We start from the raw sequence: 23,308 nt of genomic DNA on the forward strand, positions 1-23,308 counted from the left end.
CCATGTTTTTAAGCTTTGAGCTTGTCTGTATGCTAGTATGCTACTGTATATGCTAGATAATAGCCGACATACATGGTTTGGGGTCAGTAAGCTTTGTTTTATGAGATTAATACTTTTATTCAGCAAGGATGCGTTAAATTAATCAAACATGACAGTAAATACATTTATAATGTTACAAAACGTTGCTATTTCAAATAAATGCTGTTCTTTTGAACTTTCTATTCAAGAATCCTGAAAAAAGAGTATCATAGTTTGCACTAAACTATTAAGCAAGGACAGCCATTTTCAACACTGATAATAAGGAATGTTTCTTGAGCACTGATTTGGCATATTAGAATGATGTCTGAAGGATCACGTGACACTGAAGACTGGAGTAATGATGCTGAAAATTCAGCTTTGTCATCACAGGGATAAATTACATTTTAAATGTATTAAAATATAAAACAATTATTTTACATTGTAATAATATTTCACAATATTACCATTTTTACTTTATTTTTGACCAAGTAAATGCAGCCTTAGTGAGTATAAGAGACTTTTTTTCTAAAGTCTTACCAACTTTTTGAGATTGTAGTCTTTCTGAGAAAACAAAGTCAATTGTTGTCCAATCGATCTTCCTAAAATGATTCTCATGCTCAAACACACAGAATGTTTTGATAGCACTACAGAGAGAACGATTACACTTTGTATGGGTAACCTACAAATGGCTTAATTGTAGTTGTGTGTGCATTAGATCAAAGAAAGTGATTTAATCATCAATTCCACAGGGTTTTTCAGCACCATATGATTGCAGACTACCTAATGGTACTGTAGTTCTGTACAGTTAGTTGCCATAAAGTAGTGCTGCATTTATCAGACACAGTGGTTGTATTGAAACATCTTATGATCAACAGATGTGTGCCAGCAGAGAGTTAACAAGGTAACAAGCCACAACTGAAGTGGACTTAAAATATTATTATGGTTCTGTGGCCAAAATCATTGGTTTCTATGTCCAGTGTTTATAGAGTTGTCAGACTAAAATATGTCCATTTCCTAACTCAGTATCGTTCCACATGTAAATATTTTGCCTGTATTTGTAACTCTAATTGTGTATTATTGTCATAATGTTTTGAGTTGTATCAGATAGTCAAGACATGTAAAAACTGTATAATTTCATGTCTTTTTATGAAAATGGATTAATAGGCCCCAAAACATAAAATTTTGTTGAATTTCTTGTTGCACTTAAATCCTTCATTTTATTGAATCCTTTATAATTTTTGTTTTGTTGTCTGAAAATATCTTAAACAAAACCAGCCTAAATTTAAAGGGCTAGTGAATATTGTCATAATTTACTCACCCTCATGTTGTTCCAAACCTGTATGTCATTCTTGTCATTCGATGTCATTCTCTGACTTCCATTAGTAGGCTATTTACAAAAAAAACAACAACAAAAATTATTGTGTTTTGTGTTGACAGAATTTCAACTTTTGGGAGAACATTAACTTCGGTACCTCGTATTCTTCTGTCCAAAGAGACTCGCTGATCAATTTTTGGGTTTTCATTGTGATGTTGATTTAAATTCAAACGTGTGTATTTAAATGACTCCCGTTCGGCTCAAGTCGAACAAATGTATCACTCATTGGGCTCTTTTGCACTGTTACACAGTTCACACAGGTGCGATGATACTGCATTGCAGAAACAATATCATTGTGTTGTCTCTCTTGTCTCAAAGGCATTTGTTTTTGTTTATTTATTCTCATTTGCATACTTGAGTCATAACCTTTGTAAATTGTATAAATGTTGATGACTTTTCTGGTCTTACAGCGTTATGTAATAATTTACCTTATACATAATCAAGTTTGAACAAATGAAGAGCAGCCAAAGAAAATTCATGTTTATGCAGAAATAAACATTTAGATAAATCTCTTGTATGCTTTAGTTTTCTTTTTGAAACTGCTCTCTCTAGGAGTCAAGTAACTTTTATGCTGCATCAGAAGTGAAGATCTGTGTTGTCAGATGCAGTAATTGACTAGCTGGGTCTTACAGGACAAACCATGTGGGTTGAATGGCTTGTAGACTATTGGCAGCGTTTACCAAGAATAAGATACAAAGTAAGGCCTGAAACTCTTAAAAAATAAGGTAATATACATTTTGTTGTGTTTAAAGTTATCTGCTTTCATGCTCAGTTTGTCTACTGATTAATCGTCTATTAAATCTGTTTATAACCATCTATTCATTTGAAATAAGCTACAAAACCCACATGAGATTGGAAAGCTGTTCAAATATCATCTACACATACTGCACTGGTTGCTATATTGATTTTTCATTAAAAAAGAAGGAGGAGGAAATCACATATGTTTGTAATGAAGTGCTGTTGCCACAGGTGTTAAACGGAACAGGACATTTAGATTCATACAAGACAGATTTAACTTTTTCAGTGAGTTTGCAGTACGATTATAGACAGCTGTTTAAATGTTCTATTTGCCGATGCTGTTATTGGATCGTTTGTCAATCTGGATAAATCCCAGCAAGTTAAACATCAAAGAAAACCTTCCAGTTTGACCTTATTGACCCTCTTGCAGCCATCTGCTGTGTGTTATGTGGGTTATAGAAGCATTTTCTTTGAACAAAAAAAACAATATACAGTATGTGTGAGCTATTGTTTTGCAATCTTTCTGCAGTCCCCTGCTATGACCATAATGAATGAAAAGATAAACACAAAGAGAAGTACTCTGAGAGTTATTATTAAGCACACTCAGAGTAAATTACAATGCTTTGTTTTAATTACGTTACTGATGTTTTAGCATTCCAAATGTGTAGTAATGCACATACTCAAATTATGTGTTTGAAGATGCATTTTCATGACTCCTATGCTGTGGTTATTCTATGAAATTGGGTCATAAGGTGATTTTTAAAGTATATTTCTGTATAATTGTAAACTCGTAAATTTGTTTGTGTTAATAAGCTGCACTCTGCCATTTTAATATGAATACATTTTAATATTTATTGGGATACTGTAAACAGTTGACAGTTTAATTTGACATTACTGGCCTCGTGAAACTACAGTACTAATAATTTTTCAATTATCACTTGTGTTCTATACAATTATAGCATCTGAGATGTAAAATCATCCCCTACTGACCAATATAAAGTGTACAGATTAAATATAAAAAAGAGGAGATCTTGTCAGTGAAGAGTTCACAAGATGATGATGATTACACTATTTATGGAATAGTTCATTACTATAAAATTTTGATGCTAACAGGGTTGAAGGGCAAAACTTTAAGCATATGAAATGTCCACTAAAATCTAAAAATGTATAGACAGAATAAAGCCAAAATACTAGCTTTTAATTGTAATTTGTTGTCATTGAAGTTACTGAATTTTGGTTTATTTACTTACATATAAAGATATTTCAAAAAATGTCTGTATTAACACTGTCATTATTTGCACATATGTATAAAAGGGACACAAATTGCACCGTTTTGTAAAATATCATGGTTGGTTTTGTCTCGCATGACCGTGGCATCATGAACTCATCATTATCAACCCTTCTCTGCCCATTGTGTTTGAATTGCAGTGGTCAGAACGCCTCTCATTTAGAGACTCATGTCTAGGCTGACCTTAATCTTTACACCATTATGTTCCACATATATCTGGTAATTGTTGTCATCTGATGGTGAATGATCAATCACGGTGCAGTTAGACTACAAAGCCCGCAGTTGTTTTAGGGTCACATGTACCCACGTTGTGAGAAGAATAACTCTCCTGTTGGTCCGGCCGTTCACAGCAGCCCACATCAGTGCTGACAAAGGCACCGCTCTCTGTTCGCCAGGCCTCAACCACAATATGCCATTATGGTAAATGGATTATTGTGTCAGTGATGAAGTCACATCAGTCAGAGTCATCAGGTTGCTAATGTGAGTCATGATGATTCGTTTGGTTTTTTAGTGTTCAGATGGTTATATAGAGTGAGTAAAAGAATGAGAAAGCTACTTAGGATGATTATCACGCATCCTTATTGCAAATGAAGTCGGAATAGCATAGCCGTTCTGGAATTCAGTTAATTAGTCTTTATGCCTGTGTGTATATACTGCCCACAACTGATGGAGCAAGAAAAAAGGTTTTCAAAATAATACTTTGCAGTCAACTCACTTCCAGATGTGTATCAGTGAGTAAAATCTGTTGCACAAATTTCAGTTGCATTGAATGGCTTTTTCATTTGAACATAGCAGGTGGTGATAATGTTAGTCTTGTCATTCAGACTAGGCAAAGACAGGACACGCAGCTGCAGGGGTGGATATAAAGGTGCTATAAGCGATTTCTTTATGGAATGGCATGCAGAAAATGATCCTAATCCCAGAAATGTATCGCTGAAATAAATGTCCTGAGATACCACGCAATCTCTGTGACAGCCCTGGTGTATGTTACGCAGTAAAATAAACAGTGTCAATGAACCGGAATCGGATTCTTTGCTTAGTCAATCAGAATGCATTTAAGGTTCTTTCTGCCTGTCGATCATTTTTCTCATTCACAGCTGGCAGTCCGGTTTTGGGAAAATGAAAGCCATAAGTAGGCTAACACTCACTGCTGCAGTCACACACACTTGGTGGGAGTCACTGAAGTTCACAAACTCACTTTCTTCTTTGGGGGCCTGTGGGTTAGAGTGACGGACTTGTAACCCAAAGATCGCGGGTTTAAGTCAGGAAATGTAGGTGGGGAGGAATGAACAGCGCTCTCTTCCACTCTCATTACCCACAACTGAGGTGCCCTTGAGCAAGGCACCTAACCCCCAATCACTCCCCGGGCACTCCCAGAGCAAATATGGCTGCCCACTGCTCCGGGTGTGTGTGTGTAATACTCACTGTTGTGTGTGTGTGCACTTGGATGAGTGAAACGCAAAGCACAAATTCCGAGAATGGGACACCATACTTGGCTACACATCACTTCACTTTACTTTTACTTTCAATTCTGAAATGTGTTTAAAAATGTACTGAAACTCAGCAAATACTTGCCACATACTCCTTCTTTGTTCAGGCTGCTTCACAGCATTCCACTTTGATGGGTCATTAGCCACTGGGGGAGTGTCTTTTGTCTCCCCTGGTGTGAATCACATAAATAATTATGGCCATCAACACTCCCACGCATACAGCAGTGGTGACACAAAAACTGACTTGCAAAATTTAAATCATTATATTGTTGTTTGTGTTGAAGTGTTCAGAATTAGTTTTTTCATTAATAATCGTGTGGTAAAAATTCTAGCCTACAAGCTTGATAACTCAAAAATCTTGTGAACAACTATTCAGTATGTGTTTTATGGCTTTATTGCAAGGACAAAAAAACAAAACAAAAAAAACCTTACTAACTACACATAAAAAATGCAAACATGTACATCTATTTTGCTCACATATTATTGTAGCAGAGTCTGTGCTGAATACAGCAAAATTACATGTTGGCCAATAATATAAGTAGCTGAAATAAGCACAAATGTCAGGGCATGTCAAAACATCTCAAGTGCCCCAGAATCACTCAGACCCCTGGGGGTTGACAGAGTGCAACAGTGCCTGTCCACTTTTTCAATTTTTCCCATATGGATTTTTAAAAAGTCTTCATTAAAGAATTCGAAAGACCCAAACCAACCACCGAGGTGAATCACAGCTCTACAAACTTTGATTTGAAGCAAAAAAGTGCTTGAAAATTGGACAATAAGACAAAGGTACAAGACTGTATACTTAATGGCTTTAATGAGGGAAAGAACTACAATCCCATGAAGCACTGCAGATGACATAATGGAATTAAAAGCAATTTAAAGATGCTGATTTTATATAGAAACTATTTATGATAGTTGCAAAATAAACACAAATATTTAAGTAGGTTCAGTGCATCATTTACAGTGCTTCATTGGAGATTGGCGGATTCTAAAGTGTTCTTTTGCCGCAATTTGCTTGGCACAGTTCTCTGATTGGTGGAAAGTTCTCTGCAGAATCATGGGTAATGTATTTTTTTTTTTCACCAGGAATTCTGCTGTTTAATGCAATTATTTAAAGAATAATGTAGGTTTTAGCAAAAGCTTATACAACCTCGTAGCTCACAGTAGGTCTGCTTTTAAAGGTTTATAAGTTATCGTTAAAAAAAAAAAAAAAAAATCCCTCCATGGAGAAAATTAATGAAAAAAACTTGGAGCAGTTTGGAGCATGCAAAATGTGTGCTAAATGGAATAGGAAGACAGAGGGAAATTAAGAGGCCAAAGAAGACGAGTGTGAACATTTCTAAAGCTTTGCATTGCTGGAGGAAGCAGAGCAGTTCAAAGCGGTTGAAAACAGGTGTCCAGCTACTGATTTACAGGTAAAATACCATGGTAGAAAGCAGTAGAAAAGAGGGGACGTGTTTAGATCAGTTTTTAAGTTCTGATAGCTTGCATCTTTGCAGACCCTTTAAAGTCAGTGTTTACATACCAAAAGTTTCCCTTTATTCCTTTAAGGATCTTCAGCAAAATAGTCCAAAACTCTTCTGGTTGAGTGCTGAGACCTGCACCCTCAAATACACACTCAACCATATCAGACCACTCTAAATAAACAACACACTGCATATCAAAGTAACGCAGCAGTCTTCTGCATACATATTGTCCCTCGCATTTCCAGACTCAAACTTTGCCTCAAGACACTGATCAGACTTGCATGAGGTGGGTCTTCATTATTGGACGGTTATGGATGCGGTGTTAGGGGCTGCCACGTTAAAGATAGCTGTTCTCCCCTGCTGTTGTGTGTTAGAACCCAAATGCCTGAGGCTCCTGAGCCTGGCCTCTGACACCACATGGCATGAGCCAATATGTGCAATACTGCCAGCTCTCTCCATGCTAATGTAATAGTAATATTCCATACATATTACAGCCCAAAAAACAGTCACACGAAAAGTCTTTGTAAATATGATCTAATTCATGCATGTCTGTGAGGAGCCGCATTCATTCATTAGTTGGATATATCAAGAGCTTCATTGTCATATCATCAGTCTAAATACCAGCAGAGAAATCTGATGAAATTCCTCAAAAATGAAGTTGAAACGTCTTGGAGAAGGGATTTCAAGGAAGGTATTCATTTATATCTATAACCAAAATGATTAACTGGGAGGGTAATTTTACAACTGTATTACAAATGACAAATTTGGACATTGTAATGTGAAGTAATATTGACTATATACTTCTTAAAGGTGCCATCGAACGTTTTTTTACAAGATGTAATATAAGTCTAAGGTGTCCCCTGAATGTGTCTGTGAAGCTTCAGCTCAAAATACCCCATAGATTTATTTTAATTAATTTTTTTAACTGCCTATTTTGGGGCATCATTAAATATGAGCCGATTTATGCTGTGCGGCCCCTTTAAATCTCGTGCTCTCCGCCCACGGAGCTCGCGCTTGCCTTAAACAGTGCCTAAACAAAGTTTACACAGCTAATATAACCCTCAAATGGATCTTTACAAAGTGTTCGTCATGCATGCGGCATGCATGCGTCGGATTATGTGAGTATTGTATACTGTTATATTGTTTACATTTGATTCTGAATGAGTTTGAGGCTATGCTCTGTGGCTAACAGCTAATGCTACACTGTTGGAGAGATTTATAAAGAATGAAGTTGTGTTTATGAATTATACAGACTGCAAGTGTTTAAAAATGAAAATAACGACAGTCTTGTCTCCGTGAATACAGTAATAAACGATTGTAACTTTAACCACATTTAACAGTACATTAGCAACATGCTAATGAAACATTTAGAAAGACAATTTACAAATATCACTAAAACTATCATGTTATCATGGATCATGTCAGTTATTATTGCTCCATCTGCCATTTTTCGCTATTGTTCTTGCTTGCTTACCTAGTCTGATGATTCAGCTGTGCACATCCAGACGTTAATACTGGCTATCCTTGTCTAATGCCTTTCATAATGTTGGAAACATGGGCTGTTACGTAACAGTCGGTGTTATGTTGAGATTCGCCTGTTCTTCGGAGGTCTTTTAAACAAATGAGATTTATATTAGAAGGAGGAAACAATGGCGTTTGAGACTCACTGTTTGTCATTTCCATGTACTGAACTCTTGTTATTTAACTATGCCAAGATAAATTCAATTTTTCATTCGAGGGCACCTTTAACCAGTGTTAATTTTGACAGCAAATTCTGATTTAGTTTTAGTCATAGTCTTTTCACTAAAATGCCATTTAGTTTTAGTCATATTTTAGTCATTGGAAATTGTTTTAGTTTTAGTCTAGTTTTAGTCGACTAAATATAAGATTTTAGTTAAATTGTAATTCATTTAAGCATTTCCAATAGAAATCCTTACACAGATCCAATACACTGATATAGGCACATCTGATATTCCCCAAACTGTTTATGTTCACCCAACTGTACTTTGCTTGACCGTTCAAGCGCAAAAACACGCGAAAGAGCAAAATTCAGTACTTTTCAGGGATTGACACACTTATCATTGAGGTACTATTATAGTTTTCGTTTAAAATTTTTTATTAGATTTAATTTGTAGTTTTTCTGCTTTCATTGTAATTTTAGTTAAAAGTTTTAGTATTTTTTTGTGTTTATGTCTTTTAGTTTTTGCTTTTAAATGTCTATAAGTTTTTAATTCTGTTTATTTTAATACCTCAGGTTAAGCTAAAGCTTAGAAACTATGAAATAAAATAAGTTTACATTTTTATATATTTATCTTTTATTTCAGTTAATGTTTATTTCAAGTAATGAAGATATTATTTTTTTTTTTTGGTTTTAGGTTTAGTTAACTATAATAACCCTTATACTTGTAAAAAATATTGAATAATGTGTCAAATAATGTTCTTAGTCTTTCCTAGAAGATACAGTAGCTTACTATGAATTAAATAGAAATTAAATTAAATACAGTTTATTGTTTAAACAAAATAACAATAATGACCAGGAAAAAAATAATAATTATAAACCATACTGAAATACACTGCGACTCTTATTCTGAAATGTCTGCAGTCTGCACTGTAGCAGGCTACTCATTTAAGTTCAGATGAGGGAGATAAAATATGCATTTCTTACAAGCGTCTAAAACATACTACCATATAAACATTGTGTAGTAAACATTGTCATATTTCATCAACATTAGCTTATAAGCAATCGCTTGGCATAAATATGCGCTATTCAATAACTGCGAAGCAGTCTGAAGTGCTGCTGGGCGAGCCTGTAGAGCGCACAACAGCGCCGCGTTTCCCGCTGTTAGATCAGCACGTTACACTTCAAATGTGCGCATCTTCCACACAGGACAGCAGTCCTGACTGGATATCATCCCAAATCGTACCTCTCTATTATTTTCGTCTCGTTTTTATTCGTTGACGAAAATTAGAGTAGATTTTAGTCATAGTTTTAGTCATTCAAAATGCATTTTTATTTAGTCATCGTCTCGTTTTCGTCCGTGAAAAAATGTCGTTGACGAAATTAACACTGTTCTTAACAGTAACATGGAGTGCTTTACATCATCATGTTCCACATAACATTTCCCATTTCATAATGTCTTTTATGTTTGAAAATATATGTCAAATACATTCTAGAAAGTCAGTTTATATAGCCTTTAATTAAGAGCACAGTAATGTATGATTGCTAAATTTCAGGATATGAAGTTGTATGAAATTTCATTGTGTTGACCGTTTTCTAAATCAGTGTAATTTACATAAAACTAAGAGACGTCATGCTGATCCACGTCGAGAGATGACAGTGCAGCATCTAACACCATTGTAATATTGGTACTTAAAGCAAACGAACAGCGATGCAAACTTTAGCTGAAGAAGGGGGTTATATGCAACAAATGTTCTGTTCAGAGGTTTGCACCTGTAGTTGTTTGTTTTGCTATTTTAGGTTTTACCGTACAGTGCAAGTAAAAGAAAGAAAATAAAAATGCAGGTTAACCCTTAAATGCATGACTGTTTCGCCAATCATTCTTACATATTCGGGTCTTTATCGACCCGGATCTATATCTAACACGGAAGGATCTCTACCTGTCGCGATAATATAAAACTCCTCTGATATTAGAGTAACAATTACAGAAGAATAAAATAAATCATATTTTGTTACCTTTTGGAGCTTGAAAGGGCTCCGTTTGAGCAGATGTTTTATGCCATCACCACTGTCCTCGTCAGAGCTCATTTCCCAGTAAATTCAGCAAAAAATGGCTACTTTTATGTTTGAGGTCACGAATATGAGCCCATTCGTGATCTCAAATGTATTCTCAAAACTATAATTTTCAACATCGTCAAAATCAATATTTCGATCGCTAACAGCTTCACCAGCTTCATCTATCCAGTGACAGTGACAGTCATATTTGATTGCGTTCAGTACTTGCTCTGCAGTAAATCGCTGAGCCATTTCATGTTTTTCTTATTCTTTCGTTTTCTGTCTGAATGAGTCGTCACTTCAGCATTGTGTATCAGACATTGCCACCTTGTGGAATAAAGGTGGATTGCACTTATTCTGTGTTCTAAGATTTAATTATTGTTGTGCAGAAAAAAATATATGTACACTCATACACACCTCGGGTCGTTAGTGACCCGAATATACAATTTTTACCAAAAAATGAATACAAAAATAGGCATTCTTTACTAATTTTATGATTTTTTTTCTTGTTATATTCTTTATAATGAATTGATTGAGGAATACCAAGAAGGTTGATGTCTAACTTTAAAAAATGAACGAGGAGGAGGGTAGTCACTAAAGACCTGAGGTATGCATTTAAGGGTTAACAAATTAGGCAAGTTAAGTTCAACAGTTATTATTTTTTGAGAGTACAGAAAATTAAAACTCACATTCAGAATGTTGCTATTGATAAAATTAACTTGCGTTGGTCATTTCACAATTTTCTCTATTATGTGTTTAGAGTGAGTGGGCGGGAATACATACAAACTCAAGGCCAACTTTACTCAAGCTGATCATTAAACCACCAAAATCTGAAACTATAATTTCAAGTCCATTAGGTTGCTCTTATTTGGTCAATATTGAAAAGCCAACACAGACTTGAGTTCACTGTTCAGAAGTTTATTCATTTCTCATGACATTACAATGACATTGCAGCACAGCAGTGCACTATATCGGCTCTTCTTTGGCGTAGGTTACTTGCTTCTTTTCTTCCACTTGTGCAGACCCAGCAATGGTGTATTTCAGATTGTGCCAGTTAATGTAATCACCAAGTTTGTATTTGATCTTTGCTTCTATGTAGGTCTTAATCTGGCGAGTGGTAAGGACTTCTTTGTGCACATGCACATCTGATATAAAACCTGTGAAGATGTTGGATTCTTGGAACCCTCCATCATATTTGGTCTGATACTGGCCGAGTGTTATGACGGGCGCTCCTTTAAAAGATACCTTAGGGACCACCATCTTCCTAATGCTGGCTGCTTCATTCGCAAACATCTGTGCAAGACCACTGGTGGCATCCCAGGTCGCACACACCGAGTTCCACTGATTTATTTTGAGTGACAACCCTTTGAACACAACAGGGGTGCTATGAATATACATCTGGTATTGTTTGCTTTCAGCTGTTAAAGAAAAGTCTTGAGGGTGGGACGGTGTGGCCAGAGAAAACAGACATGAGCTGGTTGACAATTGGTCAGTGTAGAATCGCAAACACACGGTGGCTGCAGACAGATCCATGGATTCGTTCGGGTGGAGCTTCACCCAGCTGCTGGTGGTCAGCTCTGGGAATGTGATGACCTTCTCCCTCAAACATTTTCTGTCTGTTTTTGTCTCTGTTGTTCATATAAGAAGATGTTTAAGGCATTAAAAACTCTTTAAAATAATGTGAACCCACACCGGTTGACCCATACAGTAGTATTATATTGATTTAAGAACAAACGCAAAGGCAAAAAAAGATGAAACGATAATAGCAGTCTAAATGAATTCTGTTTCCCCAGAGGTATTTTAAAAATTATATTGTTAGTATTGCATTGCTAGTACTTACGGGACAACGCCAGACCACAACAGACAACAAAGTAAACGTATAGAGCGAGCCTCTTCATGGTCCTCTTGGTTCGAGTCAAGCACGAGAGAGGTTCCTGAGTTCCTCACTCTGCTCTTTTTATACTACACTACTGCAGTGAGGACACAGCATGTTAGTGCTGATTCGGCAGTTCAGTCACAAGTGCAGATAAGGAGAGGGGCTGCACGATTTGGGCTGCACACTCTGCAGCCAATGGAATAGTTGCTCTTTAAGAGTATACAGACTTAGACCTCTTTCAGTGATCAAATCAAACAGAGATAAAAAAATTTAAAAAATCAATTGTCTTTGCATTGACTTTTTTTTTTTGAGGGACTTTATGTTTTGTTACCTCTTTAGTTATGATAGTCTTCACATTCACACTGGTGTTTATCAGTAACTCAGTTTGAATAATAATAATTCATTTTTATTTCTAATTATAAAAATGAATGGGAAAAAATAATACTTGATCATTATTATAATAATTTTATTCCACAATACAGTAGTAAAGTTACAATATGAATATTTGTTTTAAAGGGTTGGTTGATTTTAGTTAGTGTGTAATGTTGCTGTTAGAACATAACATCTGCAAAGTTACAACGTTCAAAGTTCAACGTAAAGGGAGATATTTTCTTTTAAAGGGAACTCCTGGTGTTAAGACTTGTATGGCTTAATATAACATAAATGATGTCTGTTACTGAAATATGTAGTAGAAAACCCATGAAAGTTTTATGTTATTTAAAAAAAAAAAAAAAAACAAAAAAAAAAAAACTATGCAATTTATTTTTGGAAATTATGCAAATGTAAAAATAAAGTTAATTGTGCAGCCCTCAAAGGAGCCATGATCACTGACCTATTGCTGTCTCCTTTTGTGAACAAAATTATTGCATCTTATACACCCTGCATGTAAAAAACAAAAACAAAATGAAATCCTTGTCACAAGAAGAGACAATAACAAAGGCGAGTGTGTCAACATTTTTAATCGTTTTCATAGAATACTTTTTACATTTACACAAGCTAAGAAGAAATGTGACAGATTGTGGAGGAGTCTTGTGTTTGCATTTTAAATGCTCTGGAGCAATAACATGTGAATATAGAGAAATATAGATTTTACAATGTGGCATTCTTATTTTCCTGTTCCCGTCTGAAGCACACAGCAACTGCATTCGAATCCAAAAACACCCGACCACTGCAGAAAGCCTGTGTACAATCCATTATACACTGCGTCCGATAGCTTTTATTGCATTTCTATCTCTCATGCTTGGTTTTTTAATGTTCATACTTTTAAAGTTCCTGTACTGCTTACCAGCAGAAAAGACAACATTACAATAAATAAACCCATAATGCAAAAAGATACAAAAATAAGAGTTTTTTTTCCCCTTTCATTTTGGCTTACCATAAAACAATAGCATATGGCTGTTGTACATTTCCTTCATTTGGGATACTACAGGACAGCAATAATAACAGATGTAAGTCTTTAATTTGTACTGTTATCTCTAAACAAAAATATATAGTGTATATAGTTACTGAGAAAAGCAATAAATCCTCATCCAATATGATAATACATTGTACAACCAGATCCCAATTCAAATATAGCAGGCTCTATAAACATAGTTCATGTTGAAGTATATATATATATGTTTGTGTTTTTTATTTTTTATTTTATGTAGCACTTAAAATGTTCTGTAAATAACATGAAGTACAACAATACATTATTATTATTTTTTTTTTTTGTTCAAAATGCCACATGAACCAAAGCAGCATGTCATAGACTCTTTTAACGTGTACCGCTGAGGTGGTTAAACTGCACATGCCTCATACTGACATATAGAATTCTCACGGATTTTAAGTAATTGTGATGCAGGATCACCGATACTGACTCTTTCAGTAACTTTTGTATAGACATACAGTACAAAAAACTGGCTACAGTATATAATACATACATGACTAGTTTGCATGTTTCATCTGGGCCGAAGTATGAAAATCCCTGTCAAAGCAACATCAGAAAGGCAGCATACACTCGATAGATAAGCGGATGCCGGTTAGTTTAGCCTGGTGAGTGGTGATGTGCAAGTTACAGATACTCGTATATGCAATTGTAACATAGAACCTTTACATATCGTCTGATTACACAAAAACCAATGGCTTTCTGGCCTCAGTCCATGCTTTATCTGGAAACTGTGGCACTGGAGTTATGAAACCCCAGTTCTATTGACATATCCATCCAGTCAACCTGTGACCTCATGTTCAAACAAACAGACATACAAAAAGCCTTACACATTCACACATGCAGCCACACACACACAAACACACCATGACAAACGGACAAATAGGCTCCTTCGTGTATTATAAGACGAGCTACTTCCTTTAGGTCATTCAGTTAAGCTTGGGCTGGAAACTCTTGATCAGTAAACTCCCCTCCTTTCACTTTCTATGACTAGGTGTTTTGCAAATGTTTTTTTGATATGTTTGACCTACAAACAGGCCAATCAATGATGCTATAGAAAAACTACAGAGGAGAAGCACAATTTGTGAGAATCTAATTTTCACCAAAACGTCAATCAAAATAAAAGACAGACAGAAAACAATTTGTGTAAACAAACAGTGACCACATCTCTATAGTGTCTTTTGCTGTTTTTGCGTGTACCAGTGAGCAATGGATGGAGCACACTGCGTCTTTAAGTACACATACGCACAGATAAGATTAATCTCTACTGCTGTGACAGGAGTCCTTATGATTTCTGGCCCTCAAAACACCAGCGGTTGTGTAGACGGCACAACATCACATGGGAATGCTGCAATGATTCCGAGGCGCTCTTGCATTTCTTTCACGTTTCATCTTCCGATGCAAAACCAGGAGGGAAGAGACAGAAACTCGAGTACACCAAGACCACTTCGTTTCGTTGCATCAACAACATCAACAAAAGCTCTTAAAAACAGAACAGTGAGAGAGAGAGAGAGGATGGGATGGACTAAGAGAGAGAGAAAGAGAGAGTACTGAGTACAACAGATTGACCAGGAACAGCAATCGACTTTGTACAAATTGTGACTGTCCATGTTTTATGTTCTTAAGTGGCTACAACATCGATTCGGTGAAGATGCAGTACAAGGAGGTAGCCAGTAGGAGCAGCAGATAGCTAAGGCCTGATAGAGACGCCTGCCAAGTGGACGAATTCCTGGAGATGGCATTGGAGGAGCTGGGGTCATTGATCTGTGGGTCCTTAAGGGAACATAACGGTGAACATGTGAGAAAGCTGATAAACATTTATTCTAAGCAGCCATAAATTCACATATTTTTCCATTATGATATTTTACCTTGAACTCTTCTATCAGAAATTGTACGCATATGTGCTTGGCTTTTAAAGGAAAAGGACTTTCACCTTGCAAACAATTGCTAATGTGTTGTTACACTATAAAAGTGTCCAACAGAACAGCAAAAATAAAATTATTTCAAAAATAAAAATTATACCTAACATGGGTTCAGATGTCTACAAGATTAAAAAAGCTCTTTGATTCTGCAATGAAATTATTCGCTGAAAAGAGGTCCATTTTAGGGCTGTTTGGACCTGCCGCTGCAACACTAAATGTCATTCTAGCATATAATGTTGCTTTTATTATGTACAATGACATTTAGTGAACTTTAAAAGGCAGAAGATAAGCAACGTTCACATTTTGCCATCGCCCACCGCAAAGATCATGCGCATGCCGGGCGGGAAGGGCCCTCTAGTGCTGTGTCAAAGTTCAGCCGAACTGGGCTAATGTGACATGAGATAATTAGTGCTTTATCTTTGTTATTTTGTTTCATTATGATTCATTCTTTCAATAGCACTTGACATATTTCGGAGATATGTCTGGTTTGAGATATGTCATTGTAGCATGAAAAGAACTATACTTACCAAACATAACACATCTATTGTGTTGTTTGTCTTGAGCTTCTGAGCCTAGAAAGGAAAAAATAAAGCTCTATTAAATCAATCCGATCGAAATTAAATATCCTGGACCAAGAAAATCCTTGCCAAACAACATTTTATGTTGTATTACAATAATGCTCCAGGATGATCCACAGCAGATAATCGATAGCAAAACACTCAGACTGGTGTTTATAGCTGCGATTTTATAGCCGTTAATTGCACTGTATTAGTAGTGTGCTTTATAATGCTATTGTAATTCTGTCCTCAGATAGACAACCATAGAGAAGTAAGTTGAAATAAATACTAATCATAGCAGGTAGGTTACTGCTAGATTCTCATTTGAGTCCACCTTATATTTCTCACAAACAATGATCAAATTTTAGCATTACAAATGTAACCCTTCCAGTAGAATACAATTAAGCATGAATTTCACTTCCTTATGTGTGTGTACTTGTGTACAGGTATGTGTGTCTAAGGAAGTGAGAAGTGGTGGTGATACAGGAGAACTGGTGACAGTATAATGAATGGATTCCTGTGTGTTAGCGGTTTGGTATCCTCCTGAAAGCAGCCGACTTGAATCTAAGCCAGAGCCCAGCATGATAAAGCAATGCCTCAGCCTGCATGAAACATTATAAACAACCGCATCTACGGACCAGTAGAAAGAGGGTTTGAGGTTTAATATCAATGATTAATTTCTCCTAGAGTGGTTCTAGCACCCTTTAAACATTTTCAAAATTGAAGAAATAAACCAAACCAACAAAAAACAAGTATAATTCTCAGGCACAAAAAAGTTGGATAATTGTTCTCTGTACATATCAAGTGCTGTTTTAATTACATCGAAGCAAAAACACTCCCGAAGTGCAAGATATGTCACTCTAATGGACCAAAAATGGAAGAAGAAAAGGAAAAAGAGAGCAAAACTCATGAAATTGGCCCTTAATCTCACTGAATCACTTGACAGCATACTAAGCAGAGAGTTTCTCACTTTAATTGTATATTTAGAACATGGGTTCACACTGAACCAAGAACAGTCTTGTACGACTAAAGCAGAGCATTCGGTAATTTAGCAAATAAATGTGCTCAATACTTGCATTTTGAAACACTTTTACACAAGGTGAGATATTACCATATGTCTCTTTGTTTTGAGAGTGGTAATGCACATCTGGCTCTGTCATTTTACCCACACAAAAACATGCAAAGACAAAAACCCTTTCTACCATATAACTAAAGGGGGGGGGCGCTAGCAGTACAGCTGGCTGTAAACATCCAATTTCTTAACGAGAGTGAGAGATAAGACGTTTGATATGCAACAAAGGCTGCGTTAACATGGCATTTGCATGCTGGAGTCGTCTCGCTAGTTTTCCTGGAGGTCAGCTGCGTGTGCTGCGATCATTTGAAACCGACGAAGAAAGACTGACAGACATATCCCATGAGTCTGCACTCCCTGTCTCTGTTCTTCTCCTCATTTTCACATTGACAGCTGCTCCCCCTCAGAGGACTACGTTTAGCAGCGAGGCTAATACAGAAACATGTAAACTCATTAACTTCACTCTCAAAACCACTTTCTCCCGCTGCTGTGCTGCTCTCTGTTGGAGTGTATGGGTGTGAGTGTGTGTTCGTCTTAATGTCTGTGATTATATATTTGCCTTGTCTCTAATTAAAAGACAAATGTCGTATATGGCCAGCTCTGAGTCGCTGTAAATTGTATTTGTACGTGCAGCATGGCTAATTGTCACAAAGGCTGTATCTCAGCATCTATGGATTTGGCGGACACTTTTAAAAGCGACTTGCGTTGCATTCAATGTATACATTTTAATCAGTTCATGCATTCCCTGGGAATTGTTCCCATGACCTTGGTGTTGCTAAAACCAGGCCCTACTGTTTGAACTACAGAAATGCTGAACTTACAAGATTTTCAGTCAAAAGTCCAATTACACAAATGTTGCTGACTTCAAACACTTAGTTCAAAACCCTTTTTTGTGTGAAAATTATGTAGACTGTGAATATCACAACATTTCTATTATAGATGGTACAGTTAACAGTCAACCATGTAATGAAGGTAAATATATATCATTTCAATTTTATAATTAAATTTCTGTTTGCCATTTTCTGAGTGTTACCATACATTTTTGCTGTTTTATATTTTGTTTCATAATTCTTTTACTCTTGAAATTTTGTTGAGAGACATTTACAGTTACATTTAATCATTTAGCAGATGGTTTTATCCAAAGCAACTGAAAAATGAGAACGTCTCGGTTACAAAGGTAACCCTCGTTCCCTGAAGGAGGGAACGGAGACGTACGTCGGACAGACCGACGAATAGGAATCTCGCTAGAGAGGCCAATCTACTTCGAGTGTAACTAAAACGAGCCAATGCACATTGGCATGCAATCATATGCATCAGCTGCTCGCCTCGCAGCGCGGGTATATAATGAGCAGCAGGTGCGTTGCATCTTCAGGTTTTCGCTGAGGAGCCGAACCGGATAGGCGGCAGCATCAGCGGGGTACAGCGACTGTGGCGACGGGACGTACATCTCCGTTCCCTCCTTCAGGGAACGAGGGTTACCTTTGTAACCGAGACGTTCCCATTCAGTCGATCACGTTCGACGTACGTCGGACAGACCGACGAATAGGAATCCCTACCAAAGCGCCACAGGAGCTGCCCCCTTCCAGCGCTCTGTTGTAAGCCACCTGAACCCCCTTGCCTGAGGATGGTGGGACAGGGCTAACACAGAGAGAGTCGACCACTGCTGTTCCCCAAAACCCATTCAGTGAGACTATTGGATAACGCTGGGAAAGCGTACCCTTTCGCTGGGAAAGGAACGCTGCGGAAGCCACATCCTTCCCCGAAGGAGTTATGTGGAGAAGTACATATGGACTAACCCTGTAGGGCTGTGCTACATATGGAAGAGCTGGGGTGACTCCAACCCGATGAAGGGTAGGTTCTCCCAGAGGGAAAGACACGGGCTTCGTTTAGGAGCAACCGTGGAACCAACCATATGGGATCCCCGTAGGGTCACACATATGGAACCCAGCCTAAACCCGGTTCTCAAGGATACAACGGAGTATAGGCCTGGCGCCAGACGCTCCGCCACGTCGGCTGCCGAAGGGATATCAGAGGACTCGACAGGGTCTGCCTTGTAGGGACTCTCTGGAGAAAAGAAGCGCATGTAGCGCAGCAAGCCGACACTAAGCCGGGGCCTCTCCGTGCCTCTGACCTGTGGCGAGAACATGGGAGGAGACCGGCTCGACACGAAGGCTATAGTATCTAGCGAACGTGTTAGGTGTCGCCCAGCCCGCAGCTCTACAAATGTCTGTCAGCGAGGCGCCACGAGCCAGCGCCCAGGAGGATGCGACACCTCTCGTGGAGTGAGCATGCAACCTGAGCGGGCAGGGCACGCCCTGAGCTTGGTAAGCCAGGGCGATGGCATCCACTATCCAGTGGGCCATCCTCTGCTTGGAGACAGCCTTTCCCTTCTGCTGGCCTCCATAACAGACAAAGAGCTGGTCTGAGGTCCTGAGGCTTTGGGTTCTGTCTTTGTACAGTCGCAAAGCGCGAACTGGACAGAGTAAAGCCAGGGCTGGGTCTGCCTCCTCCGAGGGCAGCGCTTGCAGGCTCACCACCTGGTCCCTGAAGGGAGTGGTAGGAACCTTGGGCACATAGCCAGGCCGGGGTCTTAGTACCACGTGGCTATCACCCGGCCTGAACTCCAGGCACGATTCGTCGACCGAAAATGACTGCAGGTCCCCTACCCTCTTGATGGAGGCCAATGCAACCAGCAGCAAAGTCTTCATAGACAGAATCTTTAAGTCTGCTGATTGAAAAGGCTCAAAGGGAGCAATCTGAAGTGCTCTTAGCACCAGAGCGAAGTCCCAAGAGGGTATGGAGGGGGGGACGAGGAGGATTTAACCGTCTCGCCCCCCTAAGGAACCTGACGACCAGGTTGTGCTGACCAACAGATTTGCCATCTATGTGGTCTTGGTAGGATAGCAGCAGTATGGACTTTGAGGGTGGAGGGGGACAGCCTACGCTCCAACCCTTGCTGCAAGAAGGAAAGCACGACTCCGATCGAGCATCTTCGGGGGTCTTCTCTGCGAGAAGAGCACCACTCGACGAACAGGTTCCACTTCGAGGCGCAAGCACGTCTCGTAGACAGTGCACGTGCCGAAGTGATGGTGTTAAGTACCTCAGGGGGTAAGTCACCTAGAACCTCCGCGTCCTGTCCAGGGACCAGACATGGAGTTTCCAGAGGTCTGGCCGCGGGTGCCAAAGAGTGCCCCGTCTCTGAGAAAGCAGGTCCTTCCTCAGAGGAATGGGCCAGGGAGGGGCTGTCATGAGGAGTGAGAGTTCTGGGAACCAGGTCCGGTTGGGCCAGTAGGGCGCAACTAAGAGGATCTGCTCCTCGTCCTCCCTGACTTTGCACAGGGAGGCTCACTGGCGGAAACGCATATTTGCGAAGGCCCCGGGGCCAGCTGAGTGCCAGTGCGTCTGTCCCGAGTGTTCCCTCGGACAGGGGGTAAAACAACTGGCAGTGGGAGGTTTCCGGTGAGGCAAACAGGTCTACCTGAGCCTCTCCGAACTCTTTCCAGATCAGCTGGACCACCTGGGGGTGGAGTCGCCACTCTCCTGGCAGCTCAGCTCGTGATAGCTCGTCGGCCACATGGCTGAGCACACCAGGGACAAGAATGGCACGAAGCGACCTCAGACGCTTCTGACTCCAGAGGAGGAGATGGCGGGCGAGTTGCGACATGCGACGGGAGCGTAGACCACCTTGACGGTTGATGTACGCAACGGTCGCAGTGTTGTCCGTACGGACCAGTACATGCTTGCCCCGTAGCGGCCCTTTGAGGCAGCTCAGAGCAAGACGTAGTGCTAGCAACTCGAGGCAATTGATGTGCCAATGCAGATGGGGTCCCGTCCAAACCCCTGACACTGCATGCCCGTTGTACGTGGCACCCCAGCCGGTGGCAGAAGCATCTGTGAATACCACAGCATGCCGGGACACTTGTTCTAGGGGCACTCCTGCCCGGAGAAACAAAGGGTCCGACCACGGACTGAAGGCTTGGCGGCACTCCTGAGTGATTGGCACCCGGAACGTGCCGCGTTGCCACGCCCATCTCGGGACTCGGCCGTAAAGCCAGTGTTGAAGCAGTCTCATATGAAGCAGACCGAGCGGGGTTACTGCCGCCGCGGCCGCCATATGCCCCAGGAGCCTCTGAAAGAATTTCAGTGGGACCGCTGTCCTGCCATTGAACGTATTCAGGCAGTTCAACACTGACTGAGCACGTCCCTCTGTGAGGCGTGCTATCTGTTCGACCGAATCCAGCTCCATACCGAGAAAAGAGATCCTCTGCACAGGGGAGAGTTTGCTCTTTTCCCAGTTGACCTGAAGACCCAACTGGCTGAGGTGACTGAGCACCAAGTCCCTGTGTTCGCACAACCGATCCCGAGACTGTGCTAGAAAGAGCCAGTCGTCTAGATAGTTGAGAATGCGAACACCCTGTTCTCTCATGGGAACGAGGGCTCCCTCCACGACTTTCGTGAAGATGCGGGGATACAGGGCCAGCCCGAAGGGTAGGACTCTGTACTGATATGCTCGACCTTCGAACGCGAATCTCAGGAATGGCCTGTGTCGCGGAAGAATCGAAACGTGGAAGTACGCGTCCTTCAGGTCGATCGCTGCAAACCAATGTCGGGGACGGATGCACTCGAAAATGCGTTTCTGCGTGAGCATTTTGAACGGTAGCTTGTGGAGGCTCCGATTCAAAACTCGCAGGTCCAAGATCGGTCGTAACCCGCCGCTTTTCTTGGGTACAATGAAGTAGGGGCTGTAGAACCCCGACCTCAAATCGGCTGGAGGGACCGGCTCTATCGCGTCCTCCGCCAGTAGGACTGCGATCTCCGCACGCAAGACAGGGGCAACGACATCTTTCACTGTAGTGAAGAGGACGTCCCTGAACTTGGGGGGATGCCGGGCGAACTGAATCGCATAGCCGAGCCTGATGGTCCAAAGGAGCCAGCGAGACGGACTGGGGAGCGCTAACCAGGCTCGCAGAGACCGTACAAGCGGGACCAAAGGGACCAGCTGCGTACCCGCAGCAGGGCAGCGAGGTGGAACACAGGGACGCGGCTCGGGGGGCTCTCTTTGTGAGGCGGCCCGAAGCGGCGTCACAGTGTGCTAGGCAACACTTCCTGGTTCCATGGATGGACAGAGGGAGCAGTCGAGGCTTTGGCTGCCCGCTGCTCGCTGCTGTCCGCTGGCGACAGAAGAGGGGGATGAGAGTGGTGAGGTTTTTCTCCTCCCACTGCTCTCCAACCCTCTTCAGACCTGGAAATGGAGGAACTGCTCTTTTAAATTTGGGTACCGCTGCCTCTTGGGTCAGTGGCGGAACAGAAACAAACCCAATAAAAGGATTTACCACCCGGCCCTCCTCCAGGGGTGGAAGAGCAGCCCCACCCATCTCTGGGTCGCCCGTCTCAGGGGTGATTCTCACCAACCACTTAAACAGCTGCAGAGACGGGAGGCGTCATCTACCCGCAATGGACACAGCAGAGCCTGCTGGGCCGGAGTTTCTTGCAGGGGACGACACCCTTGGCGACGAGCAGACTGAGGGGCGGCCCAAGAGGAACTCAATGGTTTGTCATGGGAAGCTCCCCGATCCGCTACTAACTGAGGAGAACCGCTGGGCTCAGTCCTCGACAGTGTCACCGAAAAGGCCACCTCGTAAGATGGGAGCATTGAGAAAGCATTTAGCTTGACAACCTCTCGCACCTCACAAGGTAAGCCAGGGGGCACTTCTGGACCACTGAGGTGGACATTGTCTGGCTGAGGGCCTGTGCCGTGACTTTGATCACGGTTAGTCAACAAGCGCAGCTCAACCCCAGCACAGAACTACCCTCATGCAAAAAGAGTGCCTTGGCCTCACATGCAGGGTGGGTGTGGTCTGTGTACAGCCACCCCATCCAAGAGGGTAGTGAGAGAGGAAAAACTTATGCAGATTTTGGCACTTTTGGCATTCCATATTTATGGCACCAATATACCCCCATACTGCCAAGTTTTCCATGCACATCTGGAAGACCCAGGAAAGCATGGCTGTAAACTCCGAATCTGAGTCAGCATAAGCACACACCATTACAGTGGGCAGCGTCACCCTCATTTCCAGAGCATAACAGCACTCTCTCCGATGCTGCAATCGACGTCTGTCCCTCAGCTGGAGCTCTGAATGAAATGCTAGGTTCCCCTATGAGAAGGACCAGCAATCCAATCCAGAAACTGCACAGCTTGCAATGCGCTAGAGAGGGAGGGGCCCTAGGGGGTTGGTTCCCCGAAGGAACCCCTCAACCTCATGTCACCCAAGCCATATCAGCAAAGTAGACCTCTTTTGGTGCACCAGAGAGGGCGCTACAATGGAGATTATGCAAGGGAACCGCGC

General features: G+C 40.7%; 2 protein-coding genes across 3 annotated transcripts in view; both read right to left on the reverse strand.

Annotated features, from left to right (window-relative positions):
- Positions 1–11,010: 11,010 nt before the first annotated feature.
- Positions 11,011–12,103, reverse strand: apcs (amyloid P component, serum). The gene is made up of 2 exons (XM_048204634.1): positions 11,949–12,103; positions 11,011–11,736 (listed from the first exon to the last, which is right to left on the reverse strand). Exons 1-2 carry the CDS (start codon positions 12,004–12,006, stop codon positions 11,075–11,077), a joined length of 720 nt encoding a protein of 239 aa, XP_048060591.1. The 5' UTR covers positions 12,007–12,103; the 3' UTR covers positions 11,011–11,074.
- Positions 12,104–12,925: 822 nt separating this feature from the next.
- Positions 12,926–23,308, reverse strand: part of gfra1a (gdnf family receptor alpha 1a) — a 101,113-nt gene continuing 90,730 nt past the window's right edge. For both annotated transcript variants that reach the window (XM_048204642.1, XM_048204643.1), the window contains 2 exons: positions 15,860–15,904; positions 12,926–15,183 (listed from right to left, as the gene is read on the reverse strand). In XM_048204642.1, the coding sequence (XP_048060599.1) occupies positions 15,040–15,183; positions 15,860–15,904 (189 nt within the window). In that variant the 3' untranslated portion in view covers positions 12,926–15,039. The remainder of the gene's footprint in view (positions 15,184–15,859; positions 15,905–23,308) is intronic.

Source organism: Megalobrama amblycephala, linkage group LG10 (genome assembly GCF_018812025.1).
Source record: "Megalobrama amblycephala isolate DHTTF-2021 linkage group LG10, ASM1881202v1, whole genome shotgun sequence".
Taxonomy (NCBI): Eukaryota; Metazoa; Chordata; class Actinopteri; order Cypriniformes; family Xenocyprididae; genus Megalobrama; species Megalobrama amblycephala.

Coding starts and splice junctions, on each gene's coding strand:
- apcs (XM_048204634.1), bottom strand. CDS start 12,006: ATGAAGAGGCTCGCTCTATACGTTTACTTTGTTGTCTGTTGTGGTCTG. Junction 11,737..11,948: donor TTGTGGTCTGGCGTTGTCCC/GTAAGTACTAGC, acceptor TATGAACAACAG/AGACAAAAACAGACAGAAAA.